General features: G+C 41.4%; 1 protein-coding gene across 1 annotated transcript in view; it reads right to left on the bottom strand.

Annotated features, from left to right (window-relative positions):
• Positions 1-17,105, bottom strand: part of LOC111962434 (semaphorin-4B) — a 98,092-nt gene that overhangs the window by 8,408 nt on the left and 72,579 nt on the right. The window contains exons 6-9 of the mRNA XM_023985519.2: positions 16,057-16,168; positions 15,606-15,722; positions 15,092-15,249; positions 1,377-1,558 (exon numbers count right to left, since the gene is read on the bottom strand). Coding sequence (XP_023841287.1) covers positions 1,377-1,558; positions 15,092-15,249; positions 15,606-15,722; positions 16,057-16,168 — 569 coding nt within the window. The remainder of the gene's footprint in view (positions 1-1,376; positions 1,559-15,091; positions 15,250-15,605; positions 15,723-16,056; positions 16,169-17,105) is intronic.

Genomic DNA, 17,105 nt, shown 5'->3' with positions numbered 1-17,105 from the left:
CAGACCTCCATCCAATTGAGAATCTGTGGTATGACTTAATACATTTATTGGATAGCCCCCTTTTTTTCAATTTTAGCTTAAAATGACATACCCAAATCTAACTGCCTGTAGCTCAGGCCCTGAAGCAAGGATATGCATATTCTTGGTACCATTTGAAAGGAAACACTGACGTTTATAGAAATGTGAATTGAATGTAGGAGAATATAACACAATAGATCTGGTAGAAGAAAATACAAAGAAAAAATGACTTTTTTTTCTACCACCATCTTTGAAATGCAACAAAGGTCCCAGTTCTAGCCATCACTGTAGTTGTAATTCCGATGGTGTCCACAAGATGGCAGCAGTGTATGTCCAAAGTTTCAGACGGATCTTGAAGTATGAGCGAACGACATGACATTTAGTGTGAAGTCACCCAGGTACATTTGGGCAAATCGTGAAGGAGACATTTGCATTCATATTACATTTTTCTGCAAGAATATCGTCAAATCTGTATACTTGGACTTTGATTGAGTTTTTCCAGTTAGTAACCATATTATAAGTTCAACATTTGCAAAACAACCAGTTTTCATAACTTCATAACGCTGAATATTCTTATAATTTTTGTCCAAAAGGAAAAGGCATGCTGTAGCACAAGGTTATTAGCTACATTTTACGACAGATACAGGGTTTCCCAGCTCATTGGCTATCTAGCTAGCTTGGTTTGACCCCGATTGGTGCTTATTTGACAAAGTTCGAGTCGATCAAGTAAAGACCACCCGCGTCATCGGCATGCCATGAAGGCGTCGCTCTCTGACCAAATTTGGTGACTTATAGGATATACTACACCCCTAATGATATAGTGAAGTCTGGTTACGTTCTAGGATCTCTGAGGAATACATACAGACGTGATTTGACTGGTTGAAACAACGTTTAGGGTTAGATTTTCACAGATTCCTTTCTTTGCAAATTGAACGAGTGGAAATACAAAATCGATCGTGCATGCTATATGGACCTTTTTAGGATATGAAAAAGGATTTTATCTAACAAAACGACACTTCATGTTATCTCTGGGACCCTTTGGATGATAAATCAGAGCAAGATTTCAGAATGTAAGTACACATTTCACCAGTGGGGTGAATACTTTCGCAAGCCACTGTATGCAGTACTTGATCAATAACGTCTCAAATACACCATAGACGAACAGAAGGAATGGAAATTTGGCTGTTTGGCAATGACTGGGTCAATAATAATGTGCTATAAACTGACAGTGAGCTGTTGTATGGAGAAACGTTTAATGTGGAGATGAGTGAAATATAAACTCAGACACAGAAGCTTTCATTATCCAAATCAATGGGCTTATATACTCTTGCATGATGTATAAGTGATAATGTCCTCACCACTGTGAAGTAAAGACCCCGTAGAACACAGTGTTCTTCCAGTCTTCTGGGCTGGGTGTCAACACAAACATGTCCTGGATGATGTTGAAGGGGAAGCCATCATCAGGCAGTGAACACAGGAGCTGGGCTTTAAGGAAGGTGGTCCATTTCTTCTGCAGCACCCTCTCTCCTCCTTTGTCACCCTGTAATATAATCAGAGCTCTGTTACATGGACCCGCAGTCATAGTGACCCAGTGTCCAGTAGAGGGCACAAGCATGTATGTGTAAACTGTAAAAAGTAGTGGAAGTGGTGAGAATGCATTATAATCCCTACTGCAATAAACACGAGTCTGAATGATATCATGGCAACCAATTTCCCTAAAATTATTCTACACCCTGTTGTTTACCCCGAAACTAAACAAACAATGTAAACAAGGCACTGTTTGAATTTACTTACATGAGAAACAATAATCCTATAGTGAAACCACCAGACTGAGTACAACAGATTGTGGACATAATACACATCCCCCCTGGGTCAATAGAATTCTAGGTCAAGAAAACAATATAAGACATCACAACTGGATGAGAGGAGAACACTGGGGGCACCAAATGCTTTTCAATGAGAGAGAGAAAAAAGGACACTGCTCACACACAATGACTCTCCACTGACACTACAATTCTCTGAACCTGTGCCTGTGACACTAACTTGCCTGGTGGGTGGGGTCATCTATGGGAGCATGATACCGGGTTGGCTTGCGATGCAAATATAGCTGCACAACTTTTCCATTAAGAAATGTAATGCCTATACTTTTCACAGATAGTTGGCTGTACAGGAATTGTGTGGGTACATACAATTAAAAAACTATATATAATTTGTCTGTTTACATACACTTGAGTCTGTTGCTCGGATTGCAGGAATTATTTAAATTCTTGTCTGGGACATAGATCTAAGGAGATTTAAAAGGCTGAGGGAGCAACGATAAGTCATCTTCACAGAGCACTGTTCAGAGGACTAAAAAGAAACATAAAGAAGTCTAAATAACCCAGAGCCCTTTAACGTGTGCCTTCGTCCGAGTCCCCGTCAGCCCAACAGTAATTAGAGGAAATGACGTCGCTGAATGGGAAAGGGAAATGACACGTGACTAATGCTGAGTTTCTGAAGCAATTACTTGCTGTAGTAACCCAGCCAGATAATGAGCTACATACAGTATATTCCCTGCTCTGCTCCCCCTGGTCTACCTAGTTATTATTTTATACTAGAGATAGTGTGTACCTAAAGTCTCCTCCTGAATATTGGACAGAAAGCACTCAATTTATTAACTCCTTACATAAGCCTCCCTTTCCAACACAGATGCGCAATTTTAAGAGTTTCAATAGTACCAAAGCTTTTTCTGTTTTCCACGAAGCTATATATTATTCCATAGCTGGCCTCACTGGAGCAGAACTTCTACTCTAAACACCTGAATAAACATCAGAGATAGTCAACTAAAGACAGAGAGAGAGAGATGGACTTTAAGTAATGGAAGATGCTGATGAAGAAGATGCAGTATTGGTGGATCTTTCTATAAATAATGGGGCCAATGTGTGACATTGGGATATATTTTTCAAAATGGTTTGAAACAAAAATAAAAGCATTTTCATGCAGTTGTGCATGTGTAATTAGAGGAATAAAAGTGAATAGGCCCATAACTCCACCAATACAACAACAAAGGCCTAGGATGATACATTCTGTAAGCAGGGTTCATACAGACATTCATGAGTCAAATTCAAGCTCTTTCAGGAACTTTTGTAATTTAAGGACCTCAATGCAATTGTATAATTTATATAATTGTACATATAGGGCCTAATATAGAGGCCAAACAAGCAAGTAGGGAATTACCACTTCAATATTTTTTTTTTTCTTTTTTTTCAGGGCTTGCCAAAGCATTGATATTCAAATTATTATTACATTCTAAAATATGTGTGAATAATGTGGACATTGCCTGACTAAATAGATTGGATGCATGCATGCCAATTTTTCTGTAGCATATGTGGCCGATGCAGGCACACAGTAAGCCTATAAAGCCATGAATAGCGGTAGCATTAATCTCACCATCTCTGTTTTTATCATGAGAAGGTGACCAAAAACCAGGTTCCTTTTGTAATGCAAGGATTTGTATGGAAAGCCACGTTGAAGTTGTCGTCCTCATAATAACCGCATGTGATTTTACCGCAACAGAGTAGAGCAACACCCTTCAATTGAAGGGCTGGAAACAAACTAAAGCGGCCACATGTCTCACAAAAACATACATCAAATGAAATGACGGATAATTATAAGCAGGCCTCCCCCCACAAAATACCAAGAAAAAAAGGCAAAAACATAAAATAATGTATATTTTGTACTTCACCAGATAAAGCATCCGAGTGAGGGAAACAGCGCCCCTCTGTCTCTGTATTTGTAGCTCATCTATCTGATGCTGTCTGGTCAAAAAGAGTATGATATTGTTGCCACCTGTAGCATTGAATGCAAGGGGGCATTTGGCCTCCCTTGATAAAAAAAAGTATAAAATATTAGCCAATCAGCGTTGAGCTAAACTGAGCGAGCTAAACTGTGAATGATCCTGGTGCACCAAAAAAAGTGTCAAGGAAAGACCGTTTGGATTTGGCTCCACACCAATTGGAATATGCATGTCAAATCTCTCATTGCTCAAAGTAGGAGAGATTGACTTCATCACTACTTATTCTTGTAAGAAGTATTGACATATTGAATGCTACTAGCTGTCTGTTTTAAACTACTAGCTCATAGCACAGAGACCCATGCATACCCCACAAGACATGCCACAAGTCCAGAACAGACTATGGGAGGCGCACTGTACTACATAGAGCCATGGCTACATTGAAGTCTATTCCACATAAAGTAATTCACGCAAGCAGTAAAATCAGATTTTAAAAACTGTGAGGACTATGGAACAGCGATGACTGTGAAGTCACACACACATGGGTACAAACACACATAACATAGTCACACACACTATACACACACATACAAACATAATACACCCTATACACACATGCACACCTTGATTGTGTGTTGTAGTAGAGTAGTGGCCGGAGAGCACACATTTAATGTATTGTGAAATCTGTTGTAAAATGTATTTAAATGTATACACATTTTATTTTAATGTATATTACTGCCTTAACTTTTGCTGTAACCCAGGAAGAGTAGCTGCTGCCTTGGCAGGAACTAATGGGGATCGCTAATGAATACAAATCACATGAAAAACCAAACATCACTGACAGAAAAAACTTGAATTGTTGCATCTCGTTGTGTTGTTGTCCTCCACAGGCTAGCTAGCTAAAATTGTCCCTTTCCATTAGCCATGGATGGAGATGCAGTGCCTTCGAAAAGTATTTAGACCCCTTGACTTGTTCCACATTTTGTTAGGTTACAGCCTTATTATAACACTGATTAAATTGTTTTTCATCAATCTACACACAAAACAGGTTTAGATTTTTTAAACTAATTTATTAACAATTAAAAACGAAAAAAATCACATTTACATAAGTATTCATACACACACACAGAGAAATCGGGACCATCGACAGCCACATCAGTGTCGTCAGTAGTTTGTGGTATCTTTTAGTTGTCACTGTATTAGGCTAAGTGTAGGTGAGTTGATGATGGTGAACTGTTAAAATTAAATGGTGCTGGAATATTGGAGGCAGCTCCTGTTTTCCTTGCGAATTGCGGTAGCCTAACTCTCCATGGTTCTAAATCAATAGTTGTTTAGTAGTTTGAAAATGTTGGAAACATTAACTTGCTTGACCATTCTGTAGGTCACGTAACTGTTTGTTACATGCAATATGCCTTGTGGACTTCACCAGACAGACCTCCGGTTTTGTGATGAAACAAAAAAGGTGTGGTTGAATGTATTCTGCCACTGATTTTTATGTCTCAGCCTTAGACCTACAGAGGATTCTGTAAATATTCAGACAGCTTCCCTTTTTCCACATTTTGTTACATTACAGCCTTATTCTAAAATTGATAAAATAAATGTTTTTCCTCATTGTTTCCATTGATCATCCTTGAGATGTTTCTACAACTTGGAGTCCACCTGTGGTAAATTCAATTGATTGGACATGATTTGGAAAGGCACACACCTGTCTATATAAGGTTCCACAGTTGGCAGTGCATGTCAGAGCTTAAAACCAAGCCATGAGGTCGAAGGAATTGTCCATAGAGTACTGAGACAGGATTGTGTTGAGGCACCGATCTGGGGAAGGGTACCAAAACATTTCTGAAGCATTGAAGGTCCCCATATATTAATGGAAGAAGTTGAGTGATCGGGGGAGGTGACCAAGAACCCGATGGTCACTCTGACAGAGCTCCAGAGTTCCTATGTGGAGATGGGAGACCCTTCCAGAGGGACAACCATCTCTGCAGCACTCCACCAATCAGGCCTCATTTATGGTAGAGTGGCCAGACAGAAGCCACTCCTCAGCAAATGACACATGATAGCCTGCTTGGAGTTTGCCAAAAGGCAGCTAAAGGACTCTGACCATGAGAAACAAGATTCTCTGCCAAGCCTCACGTCTGGAGGAAACCTGGCACTATCCCTACGGTGAAGTATGGTGGTGGCAGCATCATGCTGTAGGGATGTTTTTCAGGGGAAGGGACTGGGAGACTAGTCAGGATCGAGGGAAAGATGAACAGAGCAAAGTACAGAGAGATGCTTGATGAAAACCTGCTCCAGAGCGCTCATAACCTCAGACTAGGGCAAAGGTTCACCTTCCAACAGGACAACGACCCTAAGCACACAGCCAAGACAACGCAGGAGTGGGTTCGGGACAAGTCTCTGAATGTCCTTGAGTGGCCCAGCCAGAGGCCAGACTTGAACCCGATCAAACATCTCTGGCGAGACCTGAAAATAACTGTGCAGCGATGCTCCCCATCCAACCTGACAGAGCTTGAGAGGATCTGCAGAGAAGAATGAGAGAAACTCCCCAAATACAGGTGTGCCAACCTGGGGAAGGATACCCAAGAAGACTCGAGGCTGTAATCACTGCCAAAGGTGCTTCAACAAAGTACTGAGTAAAGGGTCTGAATACTTATGTAAATGTGATAAAAATAAATAACTGAATTAATACATTTGCAAAAATGTCTAAAAACTTGTTTTCGATTTGTTATTATGGGATATTGCGTGTAGATTAATGAGGGGAAAAAACAATTTAATCAATTTTAGAATAAGGCTGTAACGTAACATAATGTGGAAAAGGTCCAGGGGTCTGAATACTTTCCGAATGCACTATGTAATGGTGGCAAGGCATATGAACTAACAGATTATAGAGCAAACAACATAATTATCACAACACAGGTTGTAACATGGCTATTGTTTTCCTGGCTTGGCTTGGCCAGTGATTTTACCCACGCACCGCTACTGATAAGGGAGCAGGTAACTTATAATTTGGCTACAATAATTACAATTGCTTTTGAAGCACCAAATTAAGGAAATGTCCGATTTTCAAGGTAGGCCTATTTCCGTACTTGAATTTCTGTGCTCCAAATGAAAGTTCAAGTAGGTTACTGCAAGGCCCTTGTAAAATTGCAGGTCTAACACGGAAAACAAAATGTATTTGTCATGTTATTTCACTCCCAGACCATATTGTGAATAAGTTATGTAATTTGTCGTCATTATATCCAGGATATTCATATGAATAGCATTGGGTGTTGCGCAATAGTCTATCCTACACAATTGCGCACAGTAGACTCGGGGCTCTATATTAAACTTAACAATAAGGTAAGTGCAGGTGGTAGCGTTATAGGTTCAGGGGTGAGTCAGAAATAATTTAGCTATTTTCACTATCACAATTATCGGCGCACTTGCTGGCGTTGGTGCAAAAGGGCTGGGTTTTGATGAATAAACAAGTTGCGGATGTGTTGAGGCTTAGCCCCTCACTGGCCAATCAGAACAAGCTCCATGGCAAAATATGTGGTTGCTTCAAGTTCTGCATTTACCGTCTTTTATGTATTGCCTTGGAATCAACTACAACTACAATAATTTCTCCACATGGTCATGTAATCTTCAAACAATGTAGAATATGGAGGGTTTTACGCACATCCAAACTTTTCACAGTAGCTGGAGAAAGATCCAATGTACTGTAAAGCGAAAGGGAGAATGTCCCCTAACTGTTATACTGCTCTCACCTAGAACTGGTTTATGAACATAAATCGTAACCATCTTACAGATCAGATCACATCTCCAAAAGTTGCATAGCATGCACTCCACAGACATTTTAACCATAGAACCAGGAAGGTAAATAATTTGAATAACATTGTTTCTAATAAAAACAAGCAATATATTTTTTTTAAACAACAAATAAATACATGTAAAATGTAATGATATCATCAAATCACCAGGATAAAAAAAAGCCAGGCATTGCTGTTGAACTAGCCTTCATTATTGTATGGCTTAGGAAGGCTTATGAAGGCCTGAAATTTCCATCCCCAATTACAACATTTTCCATCAAGATAGAACTGCTAAAGGGGGGTGGACTTGCAATCTACTGTAGAGATAGCCTGCAGAGTTGTCCTATTATCCAGGTCTATGCCCGAGTTCGAGCTACTACTTTTTAAAATCCATCTCTCCAGAAACAAGTCTCTCACTGTTGCCACTTTTTATAAACCCCCCTCAGCTCCCAGCTGTGCCCTGGACACCATATGTGAATTGATTGTCCCCCATCTATCGTCAGAGTTCGTACTGTTAGGTGACCTAAACTGGGATATGCTTAACACCCCGGCCGTCCTACAATCTAAGCTAGATGCCCTCAATCTCACACAAATCATCAAGGAACCTACCAGGTACAACCTCAAATCCGTAAACATGGGCACCCTCATAGATATCATCCTGACCAACTTGCCCTCTAAATACACCTCTGCTGTTTTCAACCAGAATCTCAGCGATCACTGCCTCATTGCCTCATTGCCTGCGTTCGTTATGGGTCCGCGGTCAAACGACCAACCCTCATCACAGTCAAACGCTCTCCCTAAAACACTTCAGCGAGCAGGCCTTTCTAAATCGACCTGGCCCGGGTATCCTGGAAGGATATTGTCCTCATCCCATCAGTAGAGGATGCCTGGTTGTTCTTCAAAAGTGCCTTACTCACCATCTTAAATAAGCACGCCCTTTTCAAAGAATGTAGAACTAAGACTTGACTGCCCTTGACCAGCACAAAAACATCCTGTGGCGCACTGCACTAGCTTCGAATTGTCCCCGCGTCAGGAACCAATATACACATTCAGTTAGGAATGCAAAAATGTGCATCCTGCAGCACTAATTCCCAAAGATTTTGGGACACTAAAGTCCATGGTGAATGAGAGCACCTCCTCTCAGCTGCCCACTGAGCACTTAGGCCAGGAAACACTGTCACCACCGATAAATCCATGATAATCGAGAATTTCAATAATCATTTCTCTACAGCTGGCCACACTTTCCACCTGGCTACCCCAATCCCACCTAACAGCTCTGCACCCATCGCAGCAACTGGCCCAAAGACCCCTCCAGATGTGTACCCCTTCACCCAAATCCAGACAGATGATGTCCTGAAAGAGATGCAGAATCTGGATCCCTACAAATCAGCTGGGCTTGACAATCTGGACACTCTCTTCCTAAAATTATCCGCCGCCATTGTCTTAACCCCTATTACTAGTCTGTTCAACCTCTCTTTCGTATCATCTGAGATCCCTAAAGATTGGAATGCGGCCGCGGTCAACTCCCTCTTCAAAGGGGGAGACACTCTAGACCCAAACTGTTACAGACCTATATCCATCCTGCCCTGCCTTTCTAAAGTCTTCGAAAGTCAAGTGAACAAACAGATCACCGACCATCTCAAATCCCACCGTACCCACCGTATCCGGTTTCCGAGCTGGTCATGGGTGCACCTCAGCCACGCTCAAGGTCCTAAACGATATTATAACCACCATAGATAAAAAACAGTACCGTGCAGCCGTCTTCATCGACCTGGCCAAAGCTTTCGACTCTGTCAATCACTGTATTCTTATCGGCAGACTCAACAGCCTTGGTTTCTCTAATGACTGCCTCGCCTGGTTCACTAACTACTTCTCAGATAGAGTTCAGTGTGTCAAATTGGAGGGCCTGTTATTCGGACCTCCGGCAGTCTCTATGGGGGTGCAACAGGGTTCAATTCTCGGGCCGACTCTTCTCTGTATATATCAATGATGTTGCTCTTGCTGCGGGTGATTCTTTGATCCACCTCTATGCAGACGACACCATTCTGTATACATCTGGCCCTTCTTTGGACACTGTGTTAACAAACCTACAAATGAGCTTCGATGCCATACAACACTCCTTTCGTGGCCTCCAACTGCTCTTAAACACTAGTAAAACTAAATGCATGCTCTTCAACTAATTTCTGCCCGCACCCGCCCGCCCGCCCACCGAGCATCACTACGTCGGACGGTTCTGACTTAGGTATTTATAGTTGTCCATATATTCTAAGTGACTGGTTAAACTGTAAACTCTCCTTCCAGACTCATATTAATCATCTCCAATCCAAAATTAAATCTAGAATCGGCTTCCTATTTCGCAACAAAGCCTCCTTCACTCATGCTGCTGAACATACCCTCGTAAAAACGGACTATCATGCCGATCCTTGACTTCGATGCCATTTATAAAATAGCCTCCAACACTCTACTCAGCAAATTGGATGCAGTCTATCATAGTGTCAATCGTTTTGTCACCAAAAACCCATATACTACCCACCACTGCGATCTGTATGCTCTCGTTGGCTGGTCCTCGCTACATATTCGCTGCCAAACCCACTTGCTCCAGGTCATCTATAAGTCTTTGCCAGGTAAAGCTCCACCTTATCTCAGCTCACTGGTCATCATAGCAACACCCACCCATAGCATGCGCTCCAGCAGGCATATTTCACTGGTCATCCCGAAAGCCAACACCTCCCTTGGCCGCCTTTCCTTCCAGTTCTCTGCTAACATTGACTGGAACGTATTGCAAAAATCACTGAAGTTGGAGACTTACATCTCCCTCATTAACTTCAAGCATCGGCAGTCAGAGCGGCTTACCGATCGCTGCAGCTGTACACAGCCCATCTGTAAATAGCCCATCCAACCTACTACCTACCTCATCCCCATATTTGTTTTTTCTGCTCTTTTGCACACCAGTATCTCTACTTGCACATCATCATCTGCACATTTATCACTCCAGTGTTAATTGCTAAATTGTAATTACTTCGCCACTATGGCCTATTTATTGCCTTACCTCCTTACTTAATTTGCACACACTGTATACAGATTTTCTATTGTGTTATTGACTGTACGTTTGTTTATCCCATGTGTAACTCTGTTGTTGTTTTTGTCGCACTGCCTTGCTTTATCTTGGCCAGGTCGCAATTGTAAATGAGAACTTGTTCTCAACTGGCCTACCTGGTTAAATAAAGGTGAAATATATATATATATATTATATTATATTACTTATATATATATATATTATTATAATATACTATCTAATATTTTATATAATATATATTACTATATAGTTATATTATAATTTACCTATTATTATATGATATATTTGAGTGTATACTAGTATCTTATTATATTTGTTTTATAGTACGGCCTAAGGCGAGGCTGTGTTTTAACATATGAAACGGAAACAATGCTTCATTTTTTTACACTGTCCTAGCACTTTCTAAATACGATGGGTTTCAACGGGTACTCACCAAGTTCTCATCGCCTCGTCTTTCATGATGTGCTATGGACACATAGCCTCATCATGGAGGGGGTTTTAAGCACGTCCAAAATGGGACCTGCATGGCTAAAATTATGTAGCCTGCCTATGATGCATACATAAAAAGGGAACGCCAGCTCACTGTACTTCGCAATTGCATTGGGCAGGACAAAAAAAAGCCAAAGCCCCATATAGACCACTGCGGCACTCGGGAAGCTCCACCTACAAAATTGCCTTGCACAAAGTATGAAAAATTATTAAAATACTGAGCAGGACTCTTAAACAATTTCATTTAAATGTTAATTGTATTTTTTGATCACAGAAACAATGAGAAAATATGGAAAAATAAATAATGAAATGTTTATTATATAAAGCGGCCCGTGAATCATCTGCCAGAGAGTAGCCCCAGTTGGCCCGAGCCCCAAGTAATACATTTGGGCCAAATAACTCACACCAGAATCACCCGAGCTCAATCCCCGCATCCTAGCCATAAGTAATACTGCCTGAGGCGGCCCAGACTCGGGCCACATGGGGTCGGCCGAGTCTGATCTCCAGCCAAATGCCCCAACTCTCAGCCAGAATCGGCCCAGGTCCACTGTGCTAGCTTGGTAGGCTGTGTTTCGGCTGTCAAGATTCATGGCATAACCAACTGCATTACCGCTAAACACATTCTGTTAAAGGTCCCCAAAGCACACACACATCCCTGGGTCGCTCGTCCTTTCAGTTCGCTGCAGCTAGCGACTTAACAAGTTGCAACAAACACTCAAACTGGACAGTTTTATCTCAATCTCTTCATTCAAAGACTCAATCATGGACACTCTTACTGACAGTTGTGGCTGCTTTGTCTGATGTATTTGTTGTCTCTACTTTATTGCCCTTTGTTCTGTTGTCTGTGCCCAATAATGTTTGTACCATGTTTTGTGCTGCTACCATGTTGTGCTGCTACCATGTTGTGCAGCTACCATGTTGTGTTGCTACCATGTTGTCATGATGTGGTGTTGCTACCATGTTGTCATGTGGTGTTGCTACCATGTTGTCATGTGGTGTTGCTACCATGTTGTCATGTGGTGTTGCTACCATGTTGTTGTCACGTGGTGTTGCTGCCATGCTATGTTGTCACGTGGTGTTGCTGCCATGCTATGTTGTCGTCTTAGGTCTCTCTTTATGTAGTGTCCTATAATTCTATTTTTGTAATCTTTTTTTATCCTTTTGTTTTTTTATCCCAGCCCCTGTCCCCGCAGGAGGCCTTTTGCCTTTTGTCTTTTGTAAATAAGAATTTGTTCTGACTTGCCTAGTTAAATAAATACATTTTTTGGTTGGTCTAAAATATCCCTTTCAGGGCTGCCTGAAATTAGCACTTTGGATCATGTTTTTAAGGACACACCTCAAATATTTCTACCCCGCCCATCTGAGCACAAGCGAGCTGATAAAAGACAGGTAAGTTGCCGAACTTGGCGTTAGGGCGGAAAAATGCCAGTGCATCAGTTTTTACATGGCAAAATTGCAAATTAATGTGCGTTTGACACTAGCGTCGCATTAATGCCAGCTGAAAATAGAGCATGAAACATTGGGAAAATTCCTTCCTGGATCAGATAATGATGTATGAAACTATCACGACATAACTAATTAGCTGGACACCAAATACGCATCCAACAAGTATTATGCATAATTATTGAACCACGTTAATGACAGTATCGATTTAGGTTTTCAGTATCAAGCTATGGTGACTCTTTCTGTTAGAAGCATTCCATTTTGCAAGTCATACAATATTTTGGATTTGTGTGCTCATGAAATCAGTTTTCACCCCGTAACATAAGGACACACGAAAGGTTACGTAGTTACACAGCATTTCTCTATACAAAAACTGTCCGACAGCTAGATCCAGGATTCTTAAAGGGTTCAATGTCTAATTTAACTGATTAATGCTTAATATAATGACAACTTACACTGCCATAAATGCAAGGTCAGAAAAGTAAGGTTTTATGTCACATGATTTCATCAAGAACCATGACCAACCAAGATAAAGGGTTAAACATAGGTATTAAATCAACTCTTAAATTGTATTGAATATAGCTATGATCCCTCCTTATATCTTAATGTAATGACATGAAAAAATTATCATCAATGGACTCATCAACAGCTGTAACATGTTGTACATTGTAGGAAATCCTCACTGGTACCCTAGTTTATAGAAAGTCCCTGGTACACTGTCTACAGTTTCACCAACACATATTGCACCACCCAAACCTAAAGCTTTTAAAGGGGAACTCCCTAACATACACACTATAGTGGCTTGTATGGGGTGAGGATAAGAAAAACCAGGTGCTAAGATATTCTGTACTCGGAGTTCAAACCTACCCTGTGATTGACAGCTGACCTGCCCACCACCACCCTGTGTTTTATTTCAGAGTAGAAGAAAGGGTGTGTCCTGCAGCCTCACTCTGACAGTGGCAGACTGACTAGTGTCCATCTGAATGTCACTCAGTGTCAAGACAAACACCTGCAGATAGACAGTTACTGTAGAGAAGCCTTTCAGCTTGCAGCCTGCAGAGCCTGGAAGGGATAGGCACCTTGAGTCGTCAAAATTCTATTACTAGGAGCTGTCTCAGCCTGTCTGCTACCTGTTTGAAAAATATAAACGAGTAAAAATATCCCTCCATTGGAACTGCAACATATGGAGCCTCTTAAAGTGCAAAAAAACATTCCTCTGTTTAAATTAGTTTAGTGCATGTGTGGTGAAAGAGGAAATTACATTTAAAAGGCACAGATGCAATTGAAAATGACTTGTGAGCTGGCCCCAAAGCAGAGCTCTATTTCACGTATCCACATGGTTAATATTTTCTAATTAAGTTTGATAATGGGCGTTGGTAGATTCATTACGCTTGTTTGCTATATGAAGGATGACAAGGTGCTGTCTGCACGAGCGTTGGACTCAGTCACACAGCTCCTCCCTTCACTGTATGTCCCTCACTGTCCACTCTGGCAGCACTGCAATGGTACTGCTTATCTCTTCATAAAATGAAAAAGCTAAGAAATGCACTGTTAAAAGACACACATCAACAGCCAGCTTTCCCTGAAGATTGACTGCTGGAAATGCAAAGCCTGGAAGGAGGGGTGGATACTATAAAACTGTCATCTAGTATTTCACACTTTCTTTGGCTGGATTGACCATACTACAGCTGTGATAAAGAAGAGGCCATGACCATGCTGTCAAATTGAGGGGAGATCCTCGGTCACAGAGAATAGATGAGATTCATGTTTAAACTGATTGAAAACCATTCCTTTTAGGTTAAAATACTAGAAAATTAAATATTTCAGCTGCTTGTAGTGCATCTATCTAATGAGCAGGTTGACTGGGATGAATCTTGTCCTGGAGGCCGAGCTGAGCGATTTCCACTAGATGGGCCAGCGGCAAAGTCAAAATCGGCTATATCGTAAAAATTCATAAAGAATAAAAATAGCTTTTTGTTAATTTAATGTTAGGGTTAGGCATAAGGTTTGCAGGTAAGGTTCGATTTTATGACTTCCTCCAGTACAACACACCTTTGTCTGCAGGTTGGTGTAGGAAAAAAAGTGCAAAAGGAGAAGCCATTTTAGGTCTGCTGTGAATCCTGGCTGAATGCTAATGATCACTGAAATGTGATAAGAGTGGAGTGGAGGAGCGGAGGAGGAGATGTGGAGAGAAGGGCCCAAACAGAGGGAACTCACAGGAGGAATGGTTTTCTGTAACACAAGCCCCTGTGTCCCTCCCAGACAAACCTGTGAACACGACTCTCTCCCACCCTTAAATCCCTCACCTCACACACACATGAACACACCACACAGAAGTACGCACACACACAAACTGACACACCCATCTCCTGCTCTGATAGCTTCCAATAAATTGAGTGGAAATGGGTGGAGCAGGTGAAGATGGGTGGCGTTGCTGGAGAGCCTTGCTCAAGGGGAAAAGACACTCTTTAGACAGGCCATCTCCGTTGAAGCGTCACTCACCTTACACACGCGAGCGATGCGCGATACAATGGTGTTGTCAAAGAATTCAAACTCCTTTCCCGCTTCGCTGAAGAAGAAGTAAATCTTATCATCATCGCCCACTGGGTTGCCTTTGGGCAGGCTCTCCTGAATGTAGGCAGAGCCCACAAAGGCTGGGTCTGGAGGAACAACAACATAACCACAGGGTGAAATGTCAACCTAGAACCATGTATTCTAGGACATGGACATGTCTTTTACATTCACAACGTCTTCTGGTGATTCAGTAATTTTGTAACAGGAATTCTGATAACTTCTGCATGTTGAAATTGACAAAATACCATGGGAACACCTATATTTCTTCAGAGCTATGTTCATTTTAATTTATCATGTACAGCCTGAGGTCTTCAAATACTGATTGCATATGTTTAGGGGAAAACTGTTTATCCATGTTTATCTTATCAGCTATGTATACAAACATTAGAACATGGCATGAAGCAGCTTCAAGATAGCTAGCTGCCTGAAGACCTGAACTTACCCTGAAGCCAGTTCAAGGAGTTTTCTGTTTTTAGGGCAGCGCCTTGGCCCAGGCTCTTGTAAATAATAGGTTCATTTCCTTGGAAATTACTGACCGTCCCAGCATACAGCTCTCCATCTATAATGTAAAGAAGAATAAGATGAAGACAAACAATATCTGGACCAGGAGACAAGGATACTCTGTGTCACTCATAACAAACCCTTGAATCTAAAATCAAAGCATTGTCTCTTAATATGTTTACTGTACAGAACACACAAGAATGAACTCTTGTAAGATATACATTCCAACTTTATCATTGATGAATCTATAATTAAGTATGTCGTCGTATGTTTATGTATATATTGTATTGTGTACAGTATGTATTGTGTACAGTATGTATTGTGTACTCAGTCTTATGGAAGTCAAACATATTTCCCTGACAGTACATAAGTGACCCCTATAGTGTACCTACCAGCCATGATGGCAGTGGACTTGTACTCAGGGTTGAAAGGGCAGCGGCCACGTCCGTCCTCTGTCACTATCTCCCCAGTCTGGCTCCTCACCAGAGTGAAGTCAGCTGTGTTCTGGAGAGGACGGACAGAGAGAGAGAGACTTGAGAAAATGTAGGGCTGTAATCTACACTGACCACTGCCTTCTGGCCAGTGTTCTCTACTGCACTATGGCCCAAATGATGGGGAAGGAAACACTGGTTGGTCGCAGCTGGTCCCTTTGGGGTGGTTCAAACCAGGGTTGTTTCGAAACGTGGTTTTGTCACATTGTGTGGTCACAATGCAAAAAAGGCTTGTTACTACCCAATGCTATAGAGACACACTTGATAAACAGTATCTCTATTTAAGTAAATGTTATTATATGATTCCATTTAGAAATGATCTGGTGATGGGGAAGATGAGGAGGGCTGCTTAGAGGGATGGACATGACTGTCTGTATAAAGTACTGTATATATCTCTGTGTGGGCTGAGACTCAGTGGTTTTGATAAGGGAGACTTGGGAGGAGGAGACGCTCAGGAATCCTGGTTCACAACCTAAAGTTCTGCCAAGAGACTTTCCCTCCTCCCTTAATGTATTCTCTCCCATATTGAATTATTGCAGAGGGGATTTGAGATGTTCTTTGACTGTCAATATTTCTAAATGGAAATGTCAATGTTATTCTGCATGGCCTCAGAGACCTGTCTGCTCCATCAGCTGAACATATTTAAAGATGCACTTCCTTTCAAATGTGTGTGTTCTAAAACGTTTTCATACAACTCAGAGCCACTCATGCTCACTAAACATCTGTAAAGGGTATAATTGGAATACACTGATTTGAGGAGAAATAAAATGCAGTCTCCAGGGGGAAATACTGTAAAATAGAGAAGAAAAGCTGTACCTTGATTCACAGAGTGAATTACATGACTAATTACATCTCTCTACAACACACAGGCATGGTGGTTCTCTCTACAACACACAGGCATGGTGGTTCTCTCTACAACACACAGGCATGGTGGTTCTCTCTACAACACA

The sequence above is a fragment of the Salvelinus sp. IW2-2015 genome, linkage group LG4q.1:29 (assembly GCF_002910315.2).
Source record: "Salvelinus sp. IW2-2015 linkage group LG4q.1:29, ASM291031v2, whole genome shotgun sequence".
NCBI lineage: Eukaryota > Metazoa > Chordata > Actinopteri > Salmoniformes > Salmonidae > Salvelinus > Salvelinus sp. IW2-2015.
This window is presented reverse-complemented; position numbering and strand designations above follow the sequence as displayed.